This window comes from Chlorocebus sabaeus, chromosome 14 (assembly GCF_047675955.1).
Source record: "Chlorocebus sabaeus isolate Y175 chromosome 14, mChlSab1.0.hap1, whole genome shotgun sequence".
In the NCBI taxonomy this organism is placed as follows: domain Eukaryota; kingdom Metazoa; phylum Chordata; class Mammalia; order Primates; family Cercopithecidae; genus Chlorocebus; species Chlorocebus sabaeus.
This window is the reverse complement of record NC_132917.1, coordinates 71,299,353-71,326,990: the sequence shown is the minus strand read 5'-3', so window position 1 is coordinate 71,326,990 and position 27,638 is coordinate 71,299,353. Positions and strand designations below refer to the sequence as shown.

The 27,638-nt window shown below is 48.2% G+C and overlaps 1 protein-coding gene across 17 annotated transcripts in view; it reads right to left on the bottom strand.

The window, feature by feature from the left end:
• The window catches only part of DYSF (dysferlin), a 238,722-nt gene that overhangs the window by 172,141 nt on the left and 38,943 nt on the right, over window positions 1–27,638 (bottom strand). For all 17 annotated transcript variants that reach the window (XM_073023068.1, XM_007970265.3, XM_007970270.3 and 14 more), the window contains 2 exons: window positions 9,050–9,155; window positions 316–430 (listed from right to left, as the gene is read on the bottom strand). In XM_073023068.1, the coding sequence (XP_072879169.1) occupies window positions 316–430; window positions 9,050–9,155 (221 nt within the window). The remainder of the gene's footprint in view (window positions 1–315; window positions 431–9,049; window positions 9,156–27,638) is intronic.

The window sequence follows — 27,638 nt, the reverse complement described above, 5'->3', positions numbered from 1 at the left end:
CCTTCCCAGAGCTGCACAGCTCAGAACACCCAGTCTGGGCTCAGCCCTGTCCTCAGGCAGCGGGGGCTGGGAGGCATCCTCACACTACTCGCTGCAGCGCCCAAGGGAACCTGCCTGCTGCCCCTTCTTTCTGCACGGCAGAAGGCAACCCTCAGGACTTCCCACGCACTGCACCCTCTTCTCTCCAGGCCTGGAGTGCCCCCAACCTGGGGAGGGCAGCAAAGGGAAGCCTCGCTGCAGCTCCCAGCCCCCAGGCTCAAGTGCCACTGCCAGCCTTCTTGCTGGGGCTCGGCCAGGCCAATGTGGGCTACTCACCTGCCACTACATCCAGGTCAGGCAGCGTCGGGGAGGGCTCCAGAGGAGTAGGGGGCGGGAACAGGGGCACAGCTCCAGGCAGCGGTGTGTAGGACACCTGCAGGACCAGCGAGGCCTGGAAGAGATGAGACATGGGAAACAGGTAAGTACACTGGCCTTGGACCACTGCCCTCCAGTATCTTCCCTGTTTCTGGCATCCCTCCACCAAGGAATATGGCTCTGACAAGAGCCAGGTTTGCAGGAGGCTATGGCAAAGGCACCCCCAGGGACCTATCAGCATAGTCAGGTGGTTCGAAGCACAGAATCTGGGGTCAGTTTCCACCACTCAGGAGCTGTGTGACCTTAGGCAAGATCTGTGACCTCCCTCGCCTCAGTTTCCTCATTCCTCACGGGTCAAATGTGGAGTGAATTAGTTGATGTAGCACGTAGTGGGCTTCTGCAAATGAATCAGGGATCCAACCTCTCCTGCAGGATTTTTCCCACTCTCCACTCGGCCTGTCTTCAGGAAAATGTCCCTTTGGCCACTCTGCTCAGTCAATGGCTCGCCCCTACTTCTCCAGGGATGACTCAGCTTTGCTCTGCTTTGCTGAGGCTGCAGCTAGCACCGAGAGGGTCTCAGCGTGCTGCCAGCCTTGCGGAGCCCTCTTCCTTCCTGACCCCACCACATCCTCAGCTGCCCCAGCTTGCACCGGCTGGAGAGGAGAGGGACTGGTGACATCCCTCACAGACAAGGTCAGGTTGCCCATGCGCCCACCCCACCCCAACCCTCACCCTGAACCTGGGAATGGCACAACCTCAGCAGGCTCTGCAGCCTGGTGGCTCCTGGGCCTGCCTGAGCCCTGCCCCGGCACCACAGGTCCAGTAAGCCTCCTGGGGCAGCCATTCTCTCAAATTAGCGCAACAGATACTCTAAGAAAGTTTAGGAAGCACAGAAAGCTTTAGAAAAATAATGCAAAATAAAACCAATTGTCGGCTGGGTGCGGTGGCTCACGCCTGTAATCCCAGCACTTTGGGAGGCCGAGGCGGGCGGATCACAAGGTCAGGAGATCGAGACCATCCTGGCTAACATGGTGAAACCCCGTGTCTACTAAAAATACAAAAAATTAGCCGGGCGTGGTGGTGGGCACCTGTTGTCCCAGCTACTCGGGAGACTGAGGCAGGAGAATGGCATGAACCTGAGTGGTGGGGCTCGCAGGGAGCCGAAATCGTGCCACTGCACTTCAGGCTGAGTGACAGAGCGAGACTCCGTCTCAAAAGAAAAGAAAAGAAAAGAAAAGAAAAGAAAAGAAAAGAAAACCAATTGTCCATAATTCCCTGACTCCACATTCCAGTTCTCTCCAATCTTTCAAACAAATAGTAGAGAGGTCTGCTGTATGCAAAATGATTTTCTTTTACTGAATGTCAGACAATAAGCTCTCCCCAGGTTTTGACAAACCCTTTATAAACACAGTTTTTACTGAGGCATAATGTCCCTCTGAGTGGCTCTGGCTAGTTCACTGGACCTTTCTGCTGAATGATGTTAGGGACGTCCAGGGACTCGCAGAGCAAACTCAGTCCCAAGACAGAAGGGCCTGAAGGCTCCTGACATACTCCACTCTTGAGCTTGAACTCTCCAGACTGGGGCCCGGGACAGCCACACTAAGGGAGAGCAACACTGGTGGAAAGCAGGGCACAGAACACTGAGGAAGGAGGCAAGAGTCAGCTCAGCATCCCAGGAGACCCAGGAGGAGGTCGACAAAGGCAACTGCGACCCTTGAATTCCCTCACCCAAGGCATGGCCATAACCTGCCCTGTGGGTTCCTGAATCACCACCAGGTGTCGCCACTTGAGCAGTCAGTCCCCTCAGCTCCTGCAATCCGGTGGAGGGGAAGAGAAGAGCCTTCCTGTCCCTCCAGACGCCACACCTGACTCCTAGAGATGCCAGTTCAGTAGGTCTAGGGTGGCCCTGGGTATTTGCACTTTTAACAACTGTCCTGGGACTTTCTTCCACTTCAGCGAAAGGTAAGTTGGGCTCCTTGGAGAAATAACTACTTCCAGGGCTAGGGCAGAGAAGATACAAGATAAGCCCGGACCATCTTCTTGCGCCAGAAAGGAAGGAAATGCTTAACGAATGAATGATTGTTAAAAACACGTCAAAAGAGGCTGGACAAGGTGGTTCACACCTGTAATCCCTTTGGGAGGCCGAGCCAGGCAGATCACTTGAGGTCAGGAGTTTGAGACCAGCCTGGCCAACATGGTGAAACCCTGTCTCTACTAAAAATACAAAAATATTAGCCAGACATGGTGACATGCACCTGTAACCCCTGCTACTAGGGAGGCTGAGGCAGGAGAACTGCTTGAACCTCAGAGGCAGAGGTTACAATGAGTCGATCACACCACTGCACTCCAGCCTGGGCGACAGAGTGAGAGTCCACCTCAAAAACATAAAATAAAATAATAAATAAATAATAAAAAGTAAAAACATGTCAAAAAGACACAGAAGCCAACTTTCAAGAGCTCCCACAGGCCAAATCTGAGACAACAGAAACATGAAAATACAGAATAACAGTAACAGGTTAAACAATTGAATAAAATAGAAACACACAAATCCATATTGCAATAAATAAATAAGAGAGGAGAAAGCTTTTCCTGACCACAAAATGCCAACTGACTAATGCAGGAAAAAAACTGAGAATATCACTATTTAGCAATCATCAAAGCAATAATGAATTCAACCAAGAAACAGCAGTGATGTTAAAACTCCTGGTATGGCCAGGTGCAGTGGCTTACGCCTATAATCCCAGCACTTTGGGAGGCTGAGACAGGAGGATTTCTTGAGCCCAGAGTTCAAAACCAGCCTGGGCAACATAGTGAGACCCCCCCATCTTTACAAAAAATAAAAAATTAGCCAGGCGTGGTGGCCCACGCTTGTAGTTCCAGCTACTCAGGAGGCTGAGGCAGGAGTATCACTTGAGCCAGGGAGGGCAAGGCTGCGGTAAGCCATGATTACACCACTGCACTCCAGCTGAGCAACAGAGCAAGAACAGTCTCAAAACAAAAACAAAAACAGTTCATGGAGGCTGGGCACAGTGGCTCACACCTGTAATCCCAGCACTTTGGAAGGCCATGGCAGGTGGATCACCTGAGGTCAGGAGTTCAAGACCAAGGCCTGGCCAACTTGGTAAACCACCGCCCCCCGCCGTCTCTACTAAAAATACAAAAAATAGCCAGGTGTGGTGGCATGCCCCTGTAATCCCAGCTACTCGGGAGGCTGAGGTGGGAGAATTGCTTGAACCCGGGAGGCGGAGGCTGCAGTGAGCCGGGATCGCACCACTGCACTCCAGCCTGGGCAACAGAGTGACACACCATCTCAAAAGAAATTAAAATAAAAATTTAAAAAAACAGCTCATGGAACTCATGGGTAAAGGTTAGATGACAAAGAGGATATTACAGAGTCACAAAATTCTGACATGAGAAAGGGGAGTAGATGAATGACTAGCAGGGACACCCAGCAGATGCTAGTGTAATCAAATGATCACAGTTAGCAGTGTGGTGACCAAACGAATCACAATCATCCCACCTGATGGGGCACAAAGAGAGCCACGCAGCGTCAGTGTTACACTCACACCCAAGACGCACAGCCTAAATCTAAACACAGGAAACATCAGGCAAAACCAGTGTGGGGGACATTCTACAAATAATTGGCCTGAATTTCAAAAAAAAAATCCAGCTATAAGGTTATAAAAGTCAAAGAAAGACTGAAGAAGTATTCCAAACGGAAGAAAACTGAAGAACACATGGGATCCTTCTGCTACAAAGGACACTGTGGGGAAAATGAATGAGCCGGGACTGGGGTCTGGGGATTAGATGAGAGTGCTGTGTCCATGTTAGTTTCATCCTTTGGAAGGCTGTGTTGTGGTTATGTTGTTATGTAGGAGAAAGTCCTTAACTGGAGAACAGCACACTCAAGTTCAGAATGATGGACCAGGAGACAAATAAAGCCCGCTGCCCATCCATGCTGACTCCAGCCCTCCAAGAGTAGCATGAGGTCAGGACCAGCTGCATAATGTGCAGGCCCAGCACAAAATGAAAATGCGAGCCCGTTATTCCAAAATGAAAAATTAGCTGGATGCGGTAGCCAACTTGTAGTCCCAGCTACTCAGGAGGCTGAGGTAGGGGGATCACTTGAACCTACTTGAGCCAGGAGGTCAAGGATGCAGTGAGCCTTAAGAATTTCAAGATGAAAACAGTAGAGAATTAAGCCAAGCAAGAGGCCCTTGTGAGCGCAGGGCTCCATGCAGGGGCCCCAGAGGCCAGGCCTGGGTGGGGTGTTTGTTTGACGTGGCCCAAGTTGGGCCCACATCTGAAAGACGAGGAGTGAGGGCCTGCCTGACATGTGTGGCCTGACCCTTTCATTCATTAACTCACATGTTCATTCCCTCGATGTGTGTGTGTGCATGTGTGTGTGTGCACATGTGCATGTGTGTTGGGCACCTGCCAGGGCCAAACACACTGTTCAGGATTCTGGGGACACTTCCATAAATAAGGCAAAGGCCCCTGCCTCCATGGAGCTGATGTCTTGGCAGAGAAGACAGACAATAAATAATAAACAAAATAAATACATAAAGAAGAGAGTAAGTCAGAAAGAAAAGAAAAAGTAAACCAGAGCAAGAAAGATCAGGGCAACGACAGGGTTTGCAGGTTGCAGTGTTAAATCAAGCGCTCTGAGTGGACCCCCGTGAGGAGAGGAGAGTTAAGCAAAAACTTGAAAGGGCCACACCTGGGCTGCCCTTGGGCCTCTGACCTTGGAGACAGGTCCCCTGGAAGAGCGCCCCTTCCTGTTTCTAGGGGCTCACCCTGCTATCCAGTCACTGCACACCACCTGGGGGCTGCTATACACCGTCTCTGTGAGAGGTGGAGCCGCCGGAGTGTAACTCCTCCACACCAAGCCCAGTGCCAGCTCCTCAGCACTGGGGCTCGGGAGCAGCCCTCTCCAGGACGCAGACAGGAGCAGCCCTCTCAGACAGAGGGCTCTGGAGACCACTTAGGCAGCCCCTCCTGGGGTTTCCTGAGCATCCGGTGTTTCTACACCGACAGCTCCACACCAGCCTCCTGAAGAACTGGCACCATCTGGGTGGCTCTGGGCCCTTGAATGAGACTTCTGGCACAGAGCAAGGTCCGTCTTCTAGCTGCCCATCAGGAAGCCACAGGGACATCCCTGCAGCTCCAGAGGCTCTGGAGCTCAGGGTCTAGAAGAGATCTCAGCACCAGGGATGAGCCCCAGGGACCACGGCTTCAGGATCTGATGGTGAATACCGAAATTCTTTGGCTCTGCTGAGGCTCTTAAGGGAAAGTGCGTATGTCCGTGGGCCCCACCCAGGACCAGGACCTTGTACCCTCACCGTGACATCACAGCTCAGCCCCTGTCTCCTTCTCTAGACAAACAGAGCTGAGATTTTCCTCCTGGGGGATGTATAGGAGCCCTGTGCTCTCCCAGACCACACAACCTGGGCCTAGAGTCCCAGTGGGACCCTCCTCAAGGTCCTCCACATCACAGGCCCCCGCCTGACAGCCCAGGTCCTCAGGTCTCCAGCCCAGCAGCACTCCAGGGCTCTCCCCGCACAAGGCCATTGTCAGTCAATCGTGTGCTCACCAAACATGCTGCCCTGCAGCAGGGTCACCTCGGTCGCCCTCGTCTGCTGCCTTGGGGCCCACAGTCAACGACATCAGCAGAACTTGAGGCTCCTGTCTGGCCCCAGGCTAAGAGGGTTCAGGAAACTGAAGGCGAATGACCTCCTCAGACCCTCCCTGGCCGTGACCCTCCTCTAGGTTGTGTGGTCAGGCTCTGGGGTCCTTTGCCCACCCTGCCATGCCCAACCCATTGTGTGCCACCTACTTCCTCGACCACAGCTCTCCAACACTGAGCTCATCAAAACCAAAACCCAGACCAGCCCACTCTCACCTCCCCTAACACACATGTCCCGTGTGGACAAGACAGGCCTGATATGTGCCTGGCCCTCACTCACCTCTCCCTCAGACAACCTCCAGAAGCAGGCGGAGGGTAGCTGTGGCCCTGAGTTGATCCGGGGTTGGTTGGCAGAAGCTCCATACCGTTGAAGAAAGCTCAGGGACTCACTGAGCACTGTCCTGCCCACTTCAGGTCCCTGCTCCCAACACACAGTGCCCTCCTGGCTCCCTGACCCGCACACCACTGGGCTTCGTGGGCTCTTGTCCTCCTTTGTGATCCGACTCCGGCTTTAAGGCCTGGGTGATGCCTACTGAGTTTTCTCCATGTGTCCACACCTTCATGAGTGAGCTGCTCTTAAAATACATCTGGGAGGATGCTACTTCTTTTCCTCCATGTGTCCTAAATCCCCATGGCCTGGAGGTTCCTCCAGGACAGGGGGAGTGTTTTCCCCCATCAACCTAGCAGCTGCCAGACGGTAGATTTAGCATCCTACATGGCACACAGCCCAGCGTGCCATATCTGAAGAGACTCGGGTGAGAACACTGAGCAAAAGGCAAACGGGGTCGGCAGTCAGCCTGCAGCAGGACTCCCGGCCTCCCCGACGCCTCTCAGTCTGCCAGAGTTTCCTAAGGAGCCCACTGGCCCTGTATTCACTCCTATCACCCCATCAGCAGGTTCCTTTGGCCCTTAGAGGCAACTGAGCTACAGTGAACTGGGGGCACCTGGTATGCTCTGCTGATTGGGCTCAGCTGAGACATGAGGTCTCAGTGAGTGGCCAGTGAGAACCCTCAATGTTGTTGGCTCTCTGTCCCTGCCAAGCACACCCCCAGTTATCCCTACCTCACACTACAGTGCAGCCAGCCCAGGTCCCAGGCAGGAAGCCCCAGCCCATAGGGTCGTACGACCTGTGTGGGGCTGCTCTGTGACCTTAATGCCATCACACGGACTAGAATCTGGTCCTAGACCTTCTGCACAGGTGATGACTCCCTCCTGGGCAACAGGGAGGAGGTTCCCCCACCCACTCCATTTCCAGCCCATGCTCAGTTAGTGGGGCTCAACCCAGCAGGGTCCAGCACTCTCTCCCATCTACCACCTCCTGGATCTCGCACACCCTTCTTGGACACATGGTTGGTGAAGGATTATAAAGTTCTGCAGACAGCCGGGAATCTCTGGCCGGGGAAGAGAAGGCAGCAGGCTCCCCGCTGGTAAGCTTGAAGCCCAGACAGGGTGTGAATGAGGAGCAGGAGTAGGCGAGGGGAAGCATGGAGGGGATGGCCCCAGCCTGGCACGGCCCCATGAACAGGGACCAGCTATGGAAAGTTCTGCCTTGGGGCTGGACAGGCCTTTGAGGTTGGAGGGGACTGAAGGGCAGGAAATGTCAGTCATGGATGCACACAGAGCTGGAATGGAGAGATGCTGGTGTCCTAGCAAGGAAGTGAGAACCAAGCCTGACCCCAAGGTTCTCTCTCGCCAGCTGCCTTGATACCTGCCATCTCTCCATCTGTGTTCTGTGCCTCGAGGGTTGGGTCTGAGAGTCCTCGGGACCCCTGAAGGGGTAGTTCCAGAACTCCTTGGGGTCCTCCTTGACCACAGGGGGTGTTAAGAGGCTGGAGGCTCAAAGGGAGGATGACAGGGGACTCAGGGTGATAGAGACAGGCTTAGTGAATACTGCTCTAAACCAGAACGTTCTGCCAGTGAGCCCTGTGTGGGAAAGGGATGGATTCTCCTGGGAAGTGACGTCTCCCATCAAGGGGGCAGCCCAGCCATCCCCAGCCTAGGACCCCTCGGGAGCAACGTCCAGCACCTGAAGGGCAGCAGACTGGGAGTTCAGTGAACCAGAAGTCCGTCCACGGCCATTCCACCAGAGGGTCTAGGGGATGAGCTCCTAGTCCAGGCCCCTGTGGGGACAGCCACTGACTATGTGACTTCAGGGGTTCCTTTTCTCTAGGTCTCAGCATCCAGTCTCATTCCATTCAGAGATCTGCCCAGACCAGCCACTTCCTGACTCACCCAGCCAGCCAGGAGCCCTGGCCTCACACACCCGCCACGGAGCAGTGCAGCTGCCCTGCCTGAGAGAAATCGGGACCTGAATCCCCCAGACCTCACAGGGAGGAAGTACTTCCAATCCATGGTTCCTGGTACACCCTGGAAGGCGGGGCTGGCCCACAGGAGAGGTCAAGAATTCTACCAGGAAGAGAGAACCCTGCAGGGTATATTTAGCTCACTAAAAATAACAGGCAGAGAGGAGGGCTGGGAATTGTCTGATTGGACTTGGGGAGCGCTGAGAAGGCCAGGGGAGGGGCAGGAAGAACAATGGAGGAAAAGGAAGAGGGTCCCGGTGGGCAGGGGAGAGGGCTGTTTCCCTCCCTCCCTCAGGCCCTGTGACCCAGATGTCTCAGAGATTCTGAATGTGGAAAAGAGGGCTGGGTGGTGAGGGAGGAGGGGAGGTCTGCCAGGGAGACTACACTTGGCTATAGCCAAGGCTGACCAGGAAGCTGGGGACAGGAGGTGGCCAGACAGGCAGCCCCAGACCAAGGGACAGGCCAAGCTGCTGCGAGCCAAGGCTGACTTGAGCCCTGGAGATGGGGTCAGGGCTCCCTCTGCCCTTCCCATCTCCCCTAGTCCAGTGCCTCTCCAGACACGGCAAACTCTGGTCAGGGAGGGCCAGGCCTGCTTCCTGGGAGCTGAAGTCAGACATGTGTCTGGGGTCAGAATGGCAAGGCCCAAAGAGGAAGCCACCTGGCAATGCCCTGGACCATAACCTGGCAGAGGCTGATGGGCACTTACCCCTGTCGGCTGCTTCTTGGTGTCCAGCAGGGGGGCATTGAAGCTGGCGGACAGACTAGGGGTGGCGAGGACCTCTCGGAGTGGGACCTTGGCTTCCCCCAGGAACCTGAGAGGAGAGAGAAGTCAAATGTAGAAAACTGGCCTAAGGCACCCTGGCTCCTCTGCCAGACCCCTCACTGCCACCACTCAGATGAGGCTGGTCTGCCTAGACCACACAGTCACCTGGCACCCCACGAGGGCTCCGCTGCACCCCCATACCCAGTCACCACCATGCACCATTCCTGGAAGGCCTGGCCCCTGGGGAAATACTTGGGCATGGGAAGAGATAAGAGATACCTTTCCTTTCCCAAGGTCCACCTTGGCCCCTTCCTGCCCCTCCCCAGAGGCCCAGCCATGCCTCCACAGAGATGAAGGGTTGTCTTCCCATGAGCCCTTGACAGCCCACCAGGTCAATATCTCATCAGCCCCACACTGCCCCTGAGCCCCAGCAGCTCATACAACCCACGTCTACACAGATCATCTGTATTGGAATCCCGGGGCTCAGCCAGCAGTGACTGTACAAGAAAAGCAAAGAAACCTTCCTGTCTTCAGGGACAGCAAGAAAAGGATATTGGGGCAGGGGAAACAGGCCCCACTCCTGAGAGGCCTTGAGCGGTCCATACCACACACACCAGAGGCTGCATTTCTGACTGACAGGAGGGGTGGGGCACATGGACGGGTTATTAGGAAAGAGTAGGTTGGCAGTGCGATGGTTGGCACACGCTCCCTTCAAAGAGTGCAGAGGAAGCTATGAAGTGGGCTCACCATGTAGGCTGCCCCTCTGTAGGGGCAGCAGGAAACCAGGGGCAGAGAGTGGCCTGTGACCATCAGAACCTGTTGCCTGGTGTCTGTGTGTGACTTCTGCTTGCCTCCTGGGAACTGGACTTACCCTGCATATTACTGTCAGGGCACAAGGCCATGTTAGGCTGGTGAACAGCCACAGGTGTACTTCTTAATTGCTTTTTCCTGATGGATGAACAGCACACCTGACATCTGGGACCATTCCTTTTCTGGTCTCTGCAAATACTGATTGGAATACAGATTTTTATGACCCTATGAAATAAAAACTGCAATCTTGACCTAATAGGTGTTTTTTTTTGTTTTTTTCTGTTTTTTTTGTTTTGGTTTTTTTTTTGAGATGGAGTCTTGCTCTGTCACCCAGGCTACAGTGCAGTGGTGTGATCTCTGCTCACTGCAACCTCTGCCTCCCTAGTTCAAGCAATTCTCCTGCCTCAGCCTCCTAAGTAGCTGGGATTACAGGCACATGCCACCATGCATGGCTAATTTTTGTATTTTTTTAGTAGAGATGGGGTTTCACCATGTTTGCCAGGCTGGTCTCGAACTCCTGCTTGTGATCCGCCCACCTCGGCCTCCCAAAGTGCTGGGATTACAGGCATGAGCCACGGCGCCCAGCCACTAGGTGATTTTTAAAACTGATTACTCACACTGAGATACCACTTCACATTAATTAGGATGGCTATTATAAACACACACACACACACACACATTCCTGGAAAGAAAAATCACAGGTGTTGGCCAGGATATGGAGAAACTGAAATGCTTGTGCACGGCAGGTAGGGATGTAAAATGGTGCAGCCATTGTGGGAAACAGTATAGCAGTTACTCAAAAAATTAAACATAGAATAAGCATGTGATCTAGCAATTCCACTTCTGGATATATACCCCCAAAAAAATTGAAATCAGAGACCTAGATATTTGCACACCTGTGTTCACAGCAGTATTATTCACAATAGCCAAGAGGTGTAAGCAAACCAAGTCTCTACCAACAGAGGAGCAGATAAACAAGATGTGGTCCATCCATACAATGGAATATTATTCAGTCTCAAAAAAAGAAGATTTCAACACATGCTACAATATCATGAACCTTGGAGACATTCTGCAGAGCGAAATCAGCCAGTCACAAAACGACAACTATTGTATGAGTTCACTTATATGAGGTAGCTAGAGTAGTTAAATTCATAGAAAGTAGAATGGTGGCTCCTACAAGCTTGGGGGAGGAGGAAGTAAGGATTTATTATTGAACAGGTACAGAGTTTCAGTTTTAGAAGATGAGAACATTCTGGAGGTGGACGGTGGGAATGCCTGCATGACGTCGTGAATGCACGTAACGCCACTGAACTGTGTGCTCACAAATGGTTAAAATGGTAGTGTTTATGTCTATTTATCATAATAAAAATTAAAATAAAAAACTAGCCACTTATTTAAGCTTCTCAACAATGAAATCCCTCTTTTTCCATCCTTCTTGAAAGCAGCAGACTCTGTCGCCTTGCCCGTGCCCTTCTAGCAAGGCAGTAAATGTAATATACACTCAAGGTCCATTTTCTAATCCTTCCTGAAAGAAGGGGATAGAGGGGGAGAGATATTCACTAATATTCAATCCAGGGTTCGAAGTCCCCTCACAATGCTAGCAGCCATATTTTCTAGAATGTAAACTGATTTGTGTTCCATTCCTTCATAGCATGGAGCAGGGTTTTTACCATCATTTAATAAGCTGGGGTCCTGGAGTGTCTCCATCCTAGGGGTTAGTGCCAGAAGGCCCCCATCAGTATGTTGACTGAATTGTCCTCAGGACCCAGGCAATGTCACAAAGACCAGACAGTAGGTATAGAGGACACATGAGTCCATGCGACATCAGAGATCAGAGTCACCCTGTCCATCACGAGAAAACTGGGGTGACAGAGGGGAGTGACTTGCTCAAGTAGGAGAATGGCTGAGTCAGCCCCAGGACCCGGGTATCTAGGTTCCCTGTCAATCCCCCAGAGCACTGAGGCTTCTCTCCTTGGGGACTGGGAGGCAGGGCCCAAGGAGGCCTCATGGACCAGAAAGCTGTACATGGCAGCTGGACCTCCAGCTTAGGAGCCCTCAGGACTGAGCAGAGCACAGTAGTAGCCAGGTCATAGGGTGCCGAGAAAAGCCAGACCTCCTCTGCCTCCCTTGCGGTTGTCCAGCCCTCCCAGCCCAGGGAGAATTCCCGGAAGTGGGTCAGGGAACAATGGCAGGAAATGCAGAAGGAAGCAGCACCCCCACCCCTGCCAGCCTGGGGTGCGTCTTGGATGCCCAGGACACAGCAGCCAGAGTTGACTGCTTGTTATTTCTTCCCTTAAATGTCTTTTAGGGCTATGAAATACACCCCCGCAACCCCTGCTATAGGCCTGGGAGTAAGTCCCTCCAAGAAGGGTGGCTTCACCAGCCCCCACTCCTGTAGGAGGAACGGCTGGAAACAGCAGGGCAGGCTGCTTCTCCCACAGTGTAAGGAGCAGGCTGTGGTAGTCAAGTTCACAAGAGTCTGGGAAACTCAGAGCCTCCCAGGAAGCCTTGCTCAGGGAGGAAAGGAGGGGGGTGCAGAAGAGGGACCCCCTGGGAGGCTAGAGGGGTCTACGGCTTGGTCACAGAAAACCCAGAAGGCCACTCATCATGCATCCATTCATTTTACAGAGGATGGAGAAGATGTGGCTTTATCCAGGGGCTCCAGGTCTGGGGCCCTTGAGAAGACCCACCCCATCTGGAGTCAGACTGAGGCACAGGCTCCAGGGCCAGGTGCCCTCTGCTCATCAGGGATGCTGCACACTCAGTGGGCACCAACTAGGGGCCTGGCAAGCAGCAGACAGGATTCCAGAGGGTCGGATGAGGCAAGGAGGGGGCCAGGGGTCCCGCACAGGGCCAGCTCTGAGTGTATGCAGAGCTTACACCAGTGGAAATGACACCCGTGGGCCCTGGTCAAACCCCTGCAGCCCACATGGAGGAAAATACCACAGGCGCTCCCAGCCTCCACACACCTCTTGGCTAGCTGTGCTCTGGAGCTACTGGAATGTGGGGGCTGGAGAAGTGTGGGGACTGAAAGAGCCACAGCTATCCCAAAGAAAGATAAGGCAGGAACTGGCATGGGCAAGGGAGGGAGAGGCCAAGGCAGCTTGTGGTCTGACAGGGCACACACTTTTCCTCCATGGAAAAAGAACTAGTTCCCAAACTCACCATCCAGGGATGCTGCTACTGCCCTATGGCAGAAGGGAAGGAGGCATGGGTGGCCCCCAAACCTTAGCCTTAGGCAGCATGTGGGAGTGTGGGAATCATGGCAGCCAAGTCAATTTATTTTAATGAAGCATGAAGAAATCAAAACAATTTTATTTTAAAACACTGGTCTTATTACATCATTGTAAGAACAAAACAAAACACAGGAGGCAATTCAAATGTCCATCATAGACAACAGGTAAATAAGGTACAGTACATTCATACAATGGAACACTAGACAGCTATAAAAATAATGGGGAATTATTCACTTATGTGGAAAATCTTCAAGGTACAGTGTTAAGTGATAAAACAAGGTGCAAAAGAGCATGTATGATATGCTACTTGCTGCATAAAAAAAGAGGAAAGTTAGAATCTATATGGGCAATTAAGCAGTAATATAAGATCTCTGGAATGATCTATAAGAAACTAAGAAGAGGGGTTACTTATTAGGGAATAGGAAGAAGTGGGCAGATCAGGGACAAAGACGCCAGGGACAATTTTCACTGCATTTTTAAATATAGTTTCTGTTTTTATAACTTCTTAAAGTTGTTACCAACGTAAACAATTAAAATTAAAAACAAAACATAAGAACTCCTTAAAAGTCTTAGAATTTATTCATTCAACAAATACTTATTTAGTATGTGCAACAAAACACAGTCTCTGACCTCATGGAACTTGCATTCTAGTAATAGCAACCCTCCTATTAATGAAACCGGCTTTGCAAAAATTATAAAAATGAGAGAATTATGACAGTGAAAGAGATCTGACCCAACTGACTCCATCTTGGCTTTCATCTCCAAAATGCCCTATTAATTCCTGGGCATAGGCCAGCTAACCATAGAAAAATTTAGTTTATAGTTTAACTTTGAAACAAAGATGATAACAGTCCTTTCCAGAAACAAACCTCATCCTTGCCTGGAGACCAGAGTGCCTTTGTAAAACTCAAATTAGCCAGAAGCTTAGGAATTATGGCTCAGGAGTCATGCAGCCAGTTGCTCCTATGGGTAACATCACTATTGTAGAACCTAAGATTGGTGTTTGAGATATTTTTCAGACCCTGCATTCCTGCTGGCACTACCTAGACTGGTAAACTGGCTCATCTGGTCATGTGGCTCCCAACCAGGAACTGACTCATGGCAAGAGGACAGCCTCAACTTCCTGTGATTCCATCACCAACCCAACAAATCAGCACTCCCATTCCCTAGCCCCCCACCCACCTGTGCAGGCCAGATCTCACTAACAGCTGAACAGGCAGGCCTTCATAACAACTGTTCCAGCAACTGTTTCAGCACCGACTGAGAGGTGAAGTTAAAGATTCAAAGCTGAGGCTGGGCGCGGTGGCTCACGCCTGTAATCCCAGCACTTTGGGAGGCCGAGGTGGGCGGACCATGAAGTCAGGAGATTGAGACCATCTTGGCTAACATGGTGAAACCCCATCTCTACTAAAAATACAAAAAATTAGCCGGGTGTGGTGGCGGGCGCCTATAGTCCCAGCTACTCGGGAGGCTGAGGCAGGAGAATGGCATGAACCCGGGAGACGGAGCTTGCAGTGAGCCAAGATCGTACCACCGCACTCCAGCCTGGGAGACAGAGCAAGACTCCGTCTCAAAAAAAATTTAAAAAAAAAATTTTTTAATAAAAAAAAAATTTAAAAAAAAAAAATTAAAAAATAAAAAGCTGATAGAGCCATTGCCATCATACGAAGGCTGGAATGTAACAAAAGCCCACCAAGAGTTTTGCCCAGGCCTTTCCGGGGCCTTGATGCATGACAAGATAACAAAGGAATTCTTAACAGGACCCATTTAGGATTAAACAAGTTTTTACTGGGGGTCTGAAGAAATTCCCCAGGTCTTGACAAGTTTTTTGGGGGGTCTAAAGGAGTTCCTCAAACCTCCATGGTTTAGCAGGAGACAAGAAAAGGGTAATCACCCCTGGCCCCTGGACCCATCTTGATTAAGTACATTTACTGAGGCTCTGGAGGAAGGTCTTCAAAACTCAGACCTTAGTTATAGATTCAAAGAAGTTAGTCGCTTATGTCTTTAGATGAATGCACACTTACACGTAGACATATAGCTTAGAAGGTATATAAGCTCTAGAAAGCTTTGTAATTTTGAGTTGGCCTGCTGATATTTTCCAGGCCTTCTGCCTGTACCTGGTTACAGAAATAAACTCTCTTCTTTCCCAGTTCATCTGTATCTCATTATTGGGCCATGAGAATAAGTAGCCAGACCCTTGGTTTGGTCTGGGAACACACCAGTATTAGTCTATTCTCACACTGCTAATAAAGATATTCCTGAGACTGGGTAATTTAGAAAGGAAAGAGGTTTAATTGACTCACAGTTCATCAGGGTTGAGGAGGCCTCAGGAAACTTACAATCATGGGGGAAGGGGAAGCAAACATGTCCTTCTTTACATGGCAGCAGCAAGAAGTGCAGAGTGAAGTAGGGGAAACACTTTATAAAACCTCAGATCATGAGAACCGGGTGGAGATCACTGTCCTCATGATTCAATTACCTACCACTGGGTCCCTCCCACGACACATGGGGATTATGAGAACTACAGTTCAAGATGAGATTTGGGTGGGAACACAGCCAAACCATATCAGCACCAAACAATCTTTTAAAAACTCTAGCCTCTGAATTTTCGAGGAGGCTGATTTGAGTAAGAATAACACTCCAGTCTCCCATTTAGCCAGCTCTGCATGTATTAAACTCTTTCTCTGTTGCAATTCCCCTGTCTTGATAAATCAGCTCTATCTTGGCAGCCAGCATGATGAATCCGTAGGGTGGTTACATTAACTAGTTACATATTAGATACACTACCTCCTTTAAACAGACACTAGTCCTGTGGGGTGGGTACTGTTATTAGTTCAGTCTACCTCATAGACAAGGAAACTGGGACTTGGGAAGGTGTTTGACTTGCCTGATTTCACACAAATTACAAGGCTGACAGAGCCTGACTCCAAAGGCTTTGCTTTGAACCCTACAGTGAGCCTCCTGTGCCACCTTAAAGGCCCATGAGTGCATCATGAAAGAAACAGAAAGGTCGTTGGTTTGCTTAATCCATGGGAAGGGGAGCCCAGTCTATAAATTTGATCTGGCCCATATTTTTTTAATCTTATGCCAAGTGCTATTTTTTGTATTTCTGATGCTTTGACATCTGGAGCCTTGTTGACCTTGGAGGGACCGTCTTCCCACAATTCCCAGAGCTGATAAAGGACTCCCCACTTGCCAGCAGGCCTTTCATATACAAACCAGTCACTTTGAGCCCATACCTCACACCTCCTCCATGGCCTGTCACACTCAGGGCCCACCACATTCCCCTCTCCTAAGCATCCTAGGGCTAGGTTCCAGCAACTCAGGACAGACCCTACTGTTTATGTCTATACATAGACAGCTTTATGTCTACGTGTAAGTGTGCCCAGAGCCCACAAAAATTATTCAAACTGGCCAGTCCCCAGTTCTGTTTACCCTGCCTCGCCCATTCCTTCCCTCAGAAACCACAATAAAGGCTCTTGTCCCCATGTTCCCCTCACTCCCTCTGCCTCCCGATTGACGCCTGCACTGATTCTGGCACTGACGCCAGAGCTTCCCTGTGTGGCCTTGCATGGTGCGGCCTCCCCCTGGAAATGGTAACACACAATCTTTTCAATGACAGCCATCTCCTGATCTGTTGGCCTCACTGTACCTGAATAACAATAAAACCTATATTTAAAAACACACACATGCTTGTTCTTTGCTGGGGAGGTCAGGAATTAATGAAAAAAAAATTTTTTTTGAGACAGTTTCACTCTGTTGCCCAGGCTGGAGTGCAGTGGCTTGAACAAGGCCACTTCTTTTTTTTTTTTTTTTTTTGGCAACAGGGTCTGGCTCTGTTGCCCAAGCTAGAGTGCAATGGCATGATCATAGCTCACTGCAGCCTTGACCTCCAGGCTGAGGAGATCCTCCTGCCCCAACCTCCCGAGTGGCTGGGACCACAGGTGTGCACCACCACAACTGGCTAATTGTTTTCTGTGTGTGTGTGTGTGTGTGTGTATGTGTGTGTTTTATAGTAGGGTTTCACTCTGCTGCCCAGACTGGTCTCAAACTCCTGGGCTCAAGTGGTCCACCCATCTTGGGGACCCACCATGGTGGCATAAGCCACCATACCCAGCCTTGAGTGGCCATTTTAAAAAGCTCTTAAAAGCTCCTTAATTGTGTTTTTCAGATGGGTTAAAGTCTCATATGAAGAGGAGGTTGGGAGGTCTACACTATGCAGGCATGGCATTTGGAGTTTTCAGGAGGTAGCCTTGAAGGCAGGGCCCTAAAAGAGGGAGGAGAGGTGAAGGAGAAGGGTGCACTGTGGGTGCAGCTCTGCATCATGGTAGCTGGCAGAGACCCCGGAGAAAACAAGTGGGTCAGAGAGAGGCAGCCCTGTGGTGGGACAGCTGAAGACCCAGAAGAGAGCCACCATTCCAATGGAAGTGGTCTCCATGCCTCCGCACCCACAGTGCACCCTTCTCTTCCACCTCTCCTCCCTCTTTTAGGGCCCTGCCTCCACCCCTGCAGAGGGTAGCAGAGTCCCCCAGTGACTCCGGGACTTCCCCTATGCCAGTGGCGGTTTAAGCTGAAGAATATGGGTGTGCAGAAACCAGGGCTGGGGCAGCCCAGAGGACCATGGCCCTGGTGCTGAGAGCCATGTTAGCAGCAGGACGATGGGAGGAGTGGGTACAACTCAAACTGAAAAAGAAGTGCACAGGAGACAAGCTACCTTCCCCCAAATGCCCCAAAGGAAAGTGATCCAGAAAGGCTGGCAGGGCACATAGCTCCTGTTCTATTGGCTTCATGGAACAGCCCCGGTGGTTGACCCTAGGATGGCACACTCACCAACCCAGTGTTTTCAGACTGTGCCTTTCAACTTACAGCAACACTTTGAAAATGTTCTCTCTCTCAACTATCTTCCAAAAGCATTACTCATTCAGTGAGTAACAGTAAGAGCCCTCAAGTCATCCTACCATGCCAGAAACCTAGCCCTGCAATCTGACCAGCTGCATGGCTGGGCACACATGACATAACCTTCCTGAGACTGTTTCCTCATCTGTAAAAGTCATTCATTCATTCAACAAATATATAGTGAGCACCAATCATGGGTCAGGTACTGTTGTAGGTACTGGAGATACTGACGAGAATAAAATGGACAACCCGCCCTGCACTGTTGGAGCTTGGAGGAAATCATGCATTCTTCAAAGGGTTCTGGTAAAATTTCAGTTAATGCACCTAACGCCCCCCACATGTGCCTGAAACATAGATAGGACTTGGTGGGCATCAGTTCCCTTCTTCTCCTCCCCACTCACCATGTTCCTGTGCTTCTCTGCACATTCCCATCCCACCCAGTGACTGTCAGGACCACATTAGATCATGACTAGAAGTGCTGTCATGTGCAGGAGGGTTAGATTTCTTTTTGGTCTTTCCTGAGGATAGAGAAATAAGACCCTCAAAATGTCAGGGAGAAAAACTATAGCCAACAGAAGGAAGGACTTTCTAATGAATAATCCAGCCCTGGAATGGGTGTCTGCCTCACTCCAACACTGTCTATCAAGGATGGAAGAGATGAGACACCCAACCTAATGACCCAGAGGTCTCCCAACTCTGAGAGAATGGCCCTGAGCCAAGGGGTGAGGCTCAAGGCGTGAGTCACCAAGGCACAGTGCTAGGCACAGGTAAGGATCAATGTGTGGTGGCCCTGGGGTTACACCAGCACCACTGTGACCACGAGAGCCTCACACAGCCCAGCCTGGTACATGTGGAAGGAGTACTGGAGATGAAAATCAGCTCATACCCATCATGGTAAGGATTGGATCAGGCAAGGACTATCCATGGATGCTAAATTTAGGGGGACATTTTCTTGAGAAGCAGAATATTTGCACCATCTTAAAGTATATCTTAACAAACTTCAGGGGGAAGAAAAGAACATTAATACGCAGTGGAAAAATCAGACGACACCTTGACCAGGTGATTGAAATTAACATTCCCCAGTAAGGAACATCACATGCCGCCAGATCCAGAGGTAGACACAGCATCACTTAGACAGGGATGAGTAACCTAATCCAAGTTTGAATCTAAGCATGAGAAAACATTAAACAAACTGCCGTGAAAGTTGTCAGAATCAAAATGAAGTCGCTAATGTTAAGAAAACCCTGACAAAAAGAGCTAAGGAAGGCCATGAAGAGAGGGTTCTCATGCTTGTATGCCTGATAACACAAACCCTCACAAAAAACTGCAAAAACACAATCTTGCACAAAGGCCATAACAGCCTTACACAAAAAACACTTCTGCAAGAACATCTGCCCACTAATTACCTGTCCAACCTCAGACCGGAATCACCCTTGTAATTGATTTTTATAGCCAAGGATAATATTTCAAAATAATTATGTAATCCTAATTATCTTCCTCTAAAAACCTGTTTCTTTCTTTCTTTCTTCCTTCCTTCCTTCCTCCTTTTTTTTTTCTTTTTTTCTTTTTTTTTTTTTTTGAGACAGAGTCTCACTCTATCACCCAGGCTGGAGTGCAGTGGCGTGATCTCAGCTCACTGCAACCTCCATCTCCCGGATTCAAGCAATTCTCCTGCCTCAGCCTCCTGGGAAGCTGGGACTACAGGTGCACGCCGCCACGCCTGGCTAATTTTTGTATTTGGAGTAGTGATGGGGTTTCACCATGTTGGCCAGGCTGATCTCGAACTCCTGACCTCAAATGATCCACCCACCTTGGCCTCCCAAAGTGCTGGGATTACAGGTGTGAGCCAGCGCACCGAGCTGAAAACCTTTGTGTTTCTTTACCTCCTTAAATACTCACATGGTTTACTACGGCATGCATATTCCCATGGCTGGCTGTATTCCCTCATAAATATCTTTTTTTTTTTAGAGAGTCTCTCTCTGTTTGTTATTCAGGTTGACACCCCAAATGAGGAACATTCTATTAGAAAAAAGGGATACTATATTATTCAAAAATGTAAATTGTCATAAAAGACAAAGACTATGCAAACGTTCCAAATTAAAGGAGGCTATGGAAACATGACTAAATTCAATATGGACCACGGGCTGGATCCCGCACTGGGGGAGGGGAAAGGGAAACTGCTATGAAAAACACTATTTCATCCATTAACATGAATGGAATATAAGCAATATATTAGATAAAAGTATGGTATCAGCCAGGTGCTGTAGCTCATGCCTGTAATTCCACCACTTTAGGAGGCTGAGGCAGGAGGATTCCTTGATCCTAGGAGTTCAAGACCAGCCTGGACAACATAATGAGACCCTGTCTCGATCAAAAAAAAAAAAAAAATTTAAATTAGCCAGACGAGGTGGCTTGTGCCTGTGGTCCCAGCTATTCGGAAGGCTGAGGTAGGAGGATGGATTGAGCCCAGGAAGTCAAGGGTACAGTGAGCCTTGTTCAAGGCACTGCACTCCAGCCTGGGCAACAGAGTGAGGCCCTGTCTCAAAAACAAAGAAACAAACAAAAAAGTATGGCATCATGTTAAATTTACTGATGTTGATAACTATGTCCCTATTCTTAAGAAATATACACTGAAATATTTAGGAGTCAAAGACCATGATGAATATAACTTACCTTCAAATGGGAGTAAGAGAAAGAGGGAGAAACAAGAAGGGAGAGAAAAGAGAGAAAAAAGAGAAAGAGAGAGAGAGGAAGGGAGATAATAATAATAATAAATATAATAAAATATATATAATAAAACTAATGGAGTAAAATGTGAATAAGTGTATCTGAGTAAACAATATATGGATATTCTTTGTACTATTTTTGCAACTTTAAATTTGAATTTAAAAAAATGTTCCAGAAGGGTTACCATGTATCCATTTCTCATTCTTTCTTTGAAACTAAGAAAAGGACATGCCAATTAAAACCATGTAAATATTACAACTAACTCATCACTGACTCAGCTGCATCTTCCCCTGGTTAGCGTCAATGAGCCGGGTGACAGGAAAGTGAGAGAGGCCTGTCCTGGAAGGAGACACACGCCGTACAGGGGAGGAAGCACCTGTCCTCTGAGCCCCTCCAGTTCTCCGCTATGCGTGCCGGGCAGTGAGGGGCAGGAAACGGGGGACAGCAGGACATTCCACAGCCTCTGAGTCCCCTGGCCTCTGGCAGCCTCCCTGCCAGTATTTGATTCCCCAGGGCCTGCCCAAGGGTAACTCTAAATAGTTTTCCACTTCAGTCTAGAGAAAGACAAAAGAAAAATGATTCTGAAACTCAGGGATGTCCTGGATAGAATCCAGGGCAAAATATAGTCGTAAAAATCCTTGAAAATAAGGATATGGTCAATGTTTACGGGCCCGCTGAAAACAATGGGGCAGTGAAGAGCAAATACTTCTGCCCAAAACAGCCTCCCAAGCATGCCAGAACCAGGGGCTGGCAAACCAGCTTGCTAAAACCAGAGGCCAAGCCCATGCCTTTTCCCAACTTCTAACACAGAGCAAAAAGCTCTGCCTTTATAAAGGTCTATGTGCTATGCATATTCACTGCAGCACTACTCACAATAGTAAAAACAGAGAATCAACCTAAATGCCCATCGATGATAGACTGGATAAAGAAAATGTGGTACATATACACCCTGGAATACTATGCAGTCATAAAAAAGAATGAGATCATGACCTTTGCAGGAACATGGATGGAGCTAGAGGCAATATCCTTAGCAAACTAACCCAGGAACAGAAAACCAAATACCAAATGTTCTCACTTATAAGTGGGAGCTAAATGATGAGAACACGGTAGGCATACAGAGGAGGACACACACTGGGACCCTTCAGAGGGTGGAGGGTGGGAGGAGGGAGAAGATCAGGAAAAATAACTAATGGGTACCGGGCTTAATACCTGGGTGATAAAATAATCTGTACAACAAACTCCCATTCACAAGTTTGCCTATATAACAAACCTGCACCTGTACCCTGAACTTAAAAATTCAAAACAAACAAATAAAGGTCTGTGTGTACACATGCACCTCCGGGTAAATGCCTATTGCCATGTGAATGTGCAACTGACAGGTGACAAGCAGAGAGAAAAAAGTTTTATACAGATAGAACAGAGTGAGGGTTAGTATTCCTAATAATACTACAGATATATGTAATTATTATGAATTGAAAAGAAAAAGACAAGCAACCCAAAATACAATGATTGGCAATCACAAAATAAGAAATAGAAAGGGGCGGGGGCGGAGCAAGATGGCCGAATAGGAACAGCTCCAGTCTCCAACTCCCAGCGCGAGCAACACAGAAGACCGGCGATTTCTGCATTTTCAACTGAGGTACTGGGTTCATCTCACTGGGGAGTGCCAGACGATCGGTGCTGGTCAGCTGCTGCAGCCCGACCAGCGAGAGCTGAAGCAGGGCGAGGCATTGCCTCACCTGGAAAGCGCAAGGGGGAAGGGAATCCCTTTTCCTAGCCAGGGGAACTGAGACACACAACACCTGGAAAATCGGGTAACTCCCACCCCAATACTGCGCTTTAAGTAGACAGGCACACCAGGAGATCATATCCCACACCTGGCCGGGAGTGTCCCACACCCACGGAGCCTCCCTCATTGCTAGCACAGCAGTCTGTGATCTACCGGCAAGACAGCAGCGAGGCTGGGGGAGGGGCGCCTGCCATTGCTGAGGCTTAAGTAGGTAAACAAAGCTGCTGGGAAGCTCGAACTGGGTGGAGCTCACAGCAGCTCAAGGAAACCTGCCTGTCTCTGTAGACTCCACCTCTGGGGACAGGGCACAGTAAATAATAACAAACGCAGCAGCTCTGCAGACGCAAACGACTCTGTCTGACAGCTTTGAAGAGAGCAGTGGATCTCCCAACACGGAGGTTGAGATCTGAGAAGGGACAGACTCCCTGCTCAAGTGGGTCCCTGACCCCTGAGTAGCCTAACTGGGAGACATCCCCCACTAGGGGCAGTCTGACACACCACACCTCACAGGGTGGAGTACACCCCTGAGAGGAAGTTTCCAAAGCAAGAATGAGACAGGTACACTCGCTGTTCAGAAATATTCTATCTTCTGCAGCCTCTGCTGCTGGTACCCAGGCAAACAGGGTCTGGAGTGGACCTCAAGCAATCTCCTACAGCTACAACCTACAGCTGAGGATCCTGACTGTTAGAAGGAAAGCTATCAAACAGGAAGGACACCTACACCAAAACCCCATCAGTACATCACCATCATCAAAGACCAGAGGCAGATAAAACCACAAAGATGGGGAAAAAGCAGGGCAGAAAAGCTGGAAATTCAAAAAATAAGAGCGCATCTCCCCCGGCAAAGGAGCGCAGCTCATCGCCAGCAACGGATCAAAGCTGGACGGAGAATGACTTCGACGAGATGAGAGAAGAAGGCTTCAGTCCATCAAATTTCTCAGAGCTAAAGGAGGAATTACGTACCCAGCGCAAAGAAACTAAAAATCTTGAAAAAAAAGTGGAAGAATTGATGGCTAGAGTAATTAATGCAGAGAAGCTCACAAATGAAATGAAAGAGACGAAAACCATGGCACGAGAAATACGTGACAAATGCACAAGCTTCAGTAACCGTCTCGATCAACTGGAAGAAAGAATGTCAGCGATGGAGGATCAAATGAATGAAATGAAGCGAGAAGAGAAACCAAAAGAAAAAAGAAGAAAAAGAAATGAACAAAGCCTGCAAGAAGTATGGGATTATGTAAAAAGACCAAATCTACGTCTGATTGGGGTGCCTGAAAGTGAGGGGGAAAATGGAACCAAGTTGGAAAACACTCTTCAGGATATCATCCAGGAGAACTTCCCCAACCTAGTAGGGCAGGCCAACATTCAAATCCAGGAAATACAGAGAACGCCACAAAGATACTCCTCGAGAAGAGCAACTCCAAGACACATAATTGCCAGATTCACCAAAGTTGAAATGAAGGAAAAAATCTTAAGGGCAGCCAGAGAGAAAGGTCGGGTTACCCACAAAGGGAAGCCCATCAGACTAACAGCAGATCTCTCGGCAGAAACTCTTCAAGCCAGAAGAGAGTGGGGGCCAATATTCAACATTCTTAAAGAAAAGAATTTTAAACCCAGAATTTTATATCCAGCCAAACTAAGTTTCATAAGTGAAGGAGAAATAAAATCCTTTACAGATAAGCAAATGCTTAGAGATTTTGTCACCACTAGGCCTGCCTTACAAGAGACCCTGAAGGAAGCACTAAACATGGAAAGGAACAACCGGTACCAGCCATTGCAAAAACATGCCAAAATGTAAAGACCATCAAGGCTAGGAAGAAACTGCATCAACTAACGAGCAAAATAACCAGTTAATATCATAATGGCAGGATCAAGTTCACACATAACAATCTTAACCTTAAATGTAAATGGACTAAATGCTCCAATTAAAAGACACAGACTGGCAAACTGGATAAAGAGTCAAGATCCATCAGTCTGCTGTATTCAGGAGACCCATCTCACACGCAGAGACATACATAGGCTCAAAATAAAGGGATGGAGGAAGATTTACCAAGCAAATGGAGAACAAAAAAAAGCGGGGGTTGCAATACTAGTCTCTGATAAAACAGACTTGAAACCATCAAAGATCAAAAGAGACAAAGAAGGCCATTACATAATGGTAAAGGGATCAATTCAACAGGAAGAGCTAACTATCCTAAATATATATGCACCCAATACAGGAGCACCCAGATTCATAAAGCAAGTCCTTAGAGACTTACAAAGAGACTTAGACTCCCATACAATAATCATGGGAGACTTCAACACTCCACTGTCAACATTAGACAGATCAACGAGACAGAAAGTTAACAAGGATATCCAGGAATTGAACTCATCTCTGCAGCAAGCAGACCTAATAGACATCTATAGAACTCTCCACCCCAAATCAACAGAATATACATTCTTCTCAGCACCACATCGTACTTACTCCAAAATTGACCACGTAATTGGAAGTAAAGCACTCCTCAGCAAATGTACAAGAACAGAAATTATAACAAACTGTCTCTCAGACCACAGTGCAATCAAATTAGAACTCAGGACTAAGAAACTCAATCAAAACCGCTCAACTACATGGAAACTGAACAACCTGCTCCTGAATGATTACTGGGTACATAACGAAATGAAGGCAGAAATCAAGATGTTCTTTGAAACCAATGAGAACAAAGATACAACATACCAGAATCTCTGGGACACATTTAAAGCAGTGTGTAGAGGGAAATTTATAGCACTAAATGCCCACAAGAGAAAGCAGGAAAGATCTAAAATTGACACTCTAACATCGCAATTAAAAGAACTAGAGAAGCAAGAGCAAACACATTCGAAAGCTAGCAGAAGGCAAGAAATAACTAAGATCAGAGCAGAACTGAAGGAGATAGAGACACAAAAAACCCTCCAAAAAATCAATGAATCCAGGAGTTGGTTTTTTGAAAAGATCAACAAAATTGACAGACCACTAGCAAGACTAATAAAGAAGAAAAGAGAGAAGAATCAAATCGACGCAATTAAAAATGATAAAGGGGATATCACCACCGACCCCACAGAAATACAAACTACCATCAGAGAATACTATAAACACCTCTACGCAAATAAACCGGAAAATCTAGAAGAAATGGATAATTTCCTGGACACTTACACTCTTCCAAGACTAAACCAGGAAGAAGTTGAATCCCTGAATAGACCAATAGTAGGCTCTGAAATTGAGGCAATAATTAATAGCCTACCAACCAAAAAAAGTCCAGGACCAGATGGATTCACAGCTGAATTCTACCAGAGGTACAAGGAGGAGCTGGTACCATTCCTTCTGAAACTATTCCAATCAATAGAAAAAGAGGGAATCCTCCCTAACTCATTTTATGAGGCCAACATCATCCTGATACCAAAGCCTGGCAGAGACACAACAAAAAAAGAGAATTTTAGACCAATATCCCTGATGAACATCGATGCAAAAATCCTCAATAAAATACTGGCAAACCGGATTCAGCAGCACATCAAAAAGCTTATCCACCATGATCAAGTGGGCTTCATCCCTGGGATGCAAGGCTGGTTCAACATTCGCAAATCAATAAACATAATCCAGCATATAAACAGAACCAAAGACAAGAACCACATCATTATCTCAATAGATGCAGAAAAGGCTTTTGACAAAATTCAACAGCCCTTCATGCTAAAAACGCTCAAGAAATTCGGTATTGATGGAACGTACCTCAAAATAATAAGAGCTATTTATGACAAACCCACAGCCAATATCATACTGAATGGGCAAAAACTGGAAAAATTCCCTTTGAAAACTGGCACAAGACAGGGATGCCCTCTCTCACCACTCCTATTCAACATAGTGTTGGAAGTTCTGGCTAGGGCAATCAGGCAAGAGAAAGAAATCAAGGGGATTCAGTTAGGAAAAGAAGAAGTCAAATTGTCCCTGTTTGCAGACGACATGATTGTATATTTAGAAAACCCCATTGTCTCAGCCCAAAATCTCCTTAAGCTGATCAGCAACTTCAGCAAAGTCTCAGGATACAAAATTAATGTGCAAAAATCACAAGCATTCTTATACACCAGTGACAGTCAAACAGAGAGCCAAATCAGGAATGAACTTCCATTCACAATTGCTTCAAAGAGAATAAAATACCTAGGAATCCAACTTACAAGGGATGTAAAGGACCTCTTCAAGGAGAACTACAAACCACTGCTCAGTGAAATCAAAGAGGACACAAACAAATGGAAGAACATACCATGCTCATGGATAGGAAGAATCAATATCGTGAAAATGGCCATACTGCCCAAGGTAATTTATAGATTCAATGCCATCCCCATCAAGCTACCAATGAGCTTCTTCACAGAATTGGAAAAAACTGCTTTAAAGTTCATATGGAACCAAAAAAGAGCCCGCATCTCCAAGACAATCCTAAGTCAAAAGAACAAAGCTGGAGGCATCACGCTACCTGACTTCAAACTATACTACAAGGCTACAGTAACCAAAACAGCATGGTACTGGTACCAAAACAGAGATATAGACCAATGGAACAGAACAGAGTCCTCAGAAATAATACCACACATCTACAGCCATCTGATCTTTGACAAACCTGAGAGAAACAAGAAATGGGGAAAGGATTCCCTATTTAATAAATGGTGCTGGGAAAACTGGCTAGCCATAAGTAGAAAGCTGAAACTGGATCCTTTCCTTACTCCTTATACGAAAATTAATTCAAGATGGATTAGAGACTTAAATGTTAGACCTAATACCATAAAAATCCTAGAGGAAAACCTAGGTAGTACCATTCAGGACATAGGCATGGGCAAAGACTTCATGTCTAAAACACCAAAAGCAACGGCAACAAAAGCCAAAATTGACAAATGGGATCTCATCAAACTAAAGAGCTTCTGCACAGCAAAAGAAACTACCATCAGAGTGAGCAGGCAACCTACAGAATGGGAGAAAATTTTTGCAATCTACTCATCTGACAAAGGGCTAATATCCAGAACCTACAAAGAACTCAAACAAATTTACAAGAAAAAAACAAACAACCCCATCCAAAAG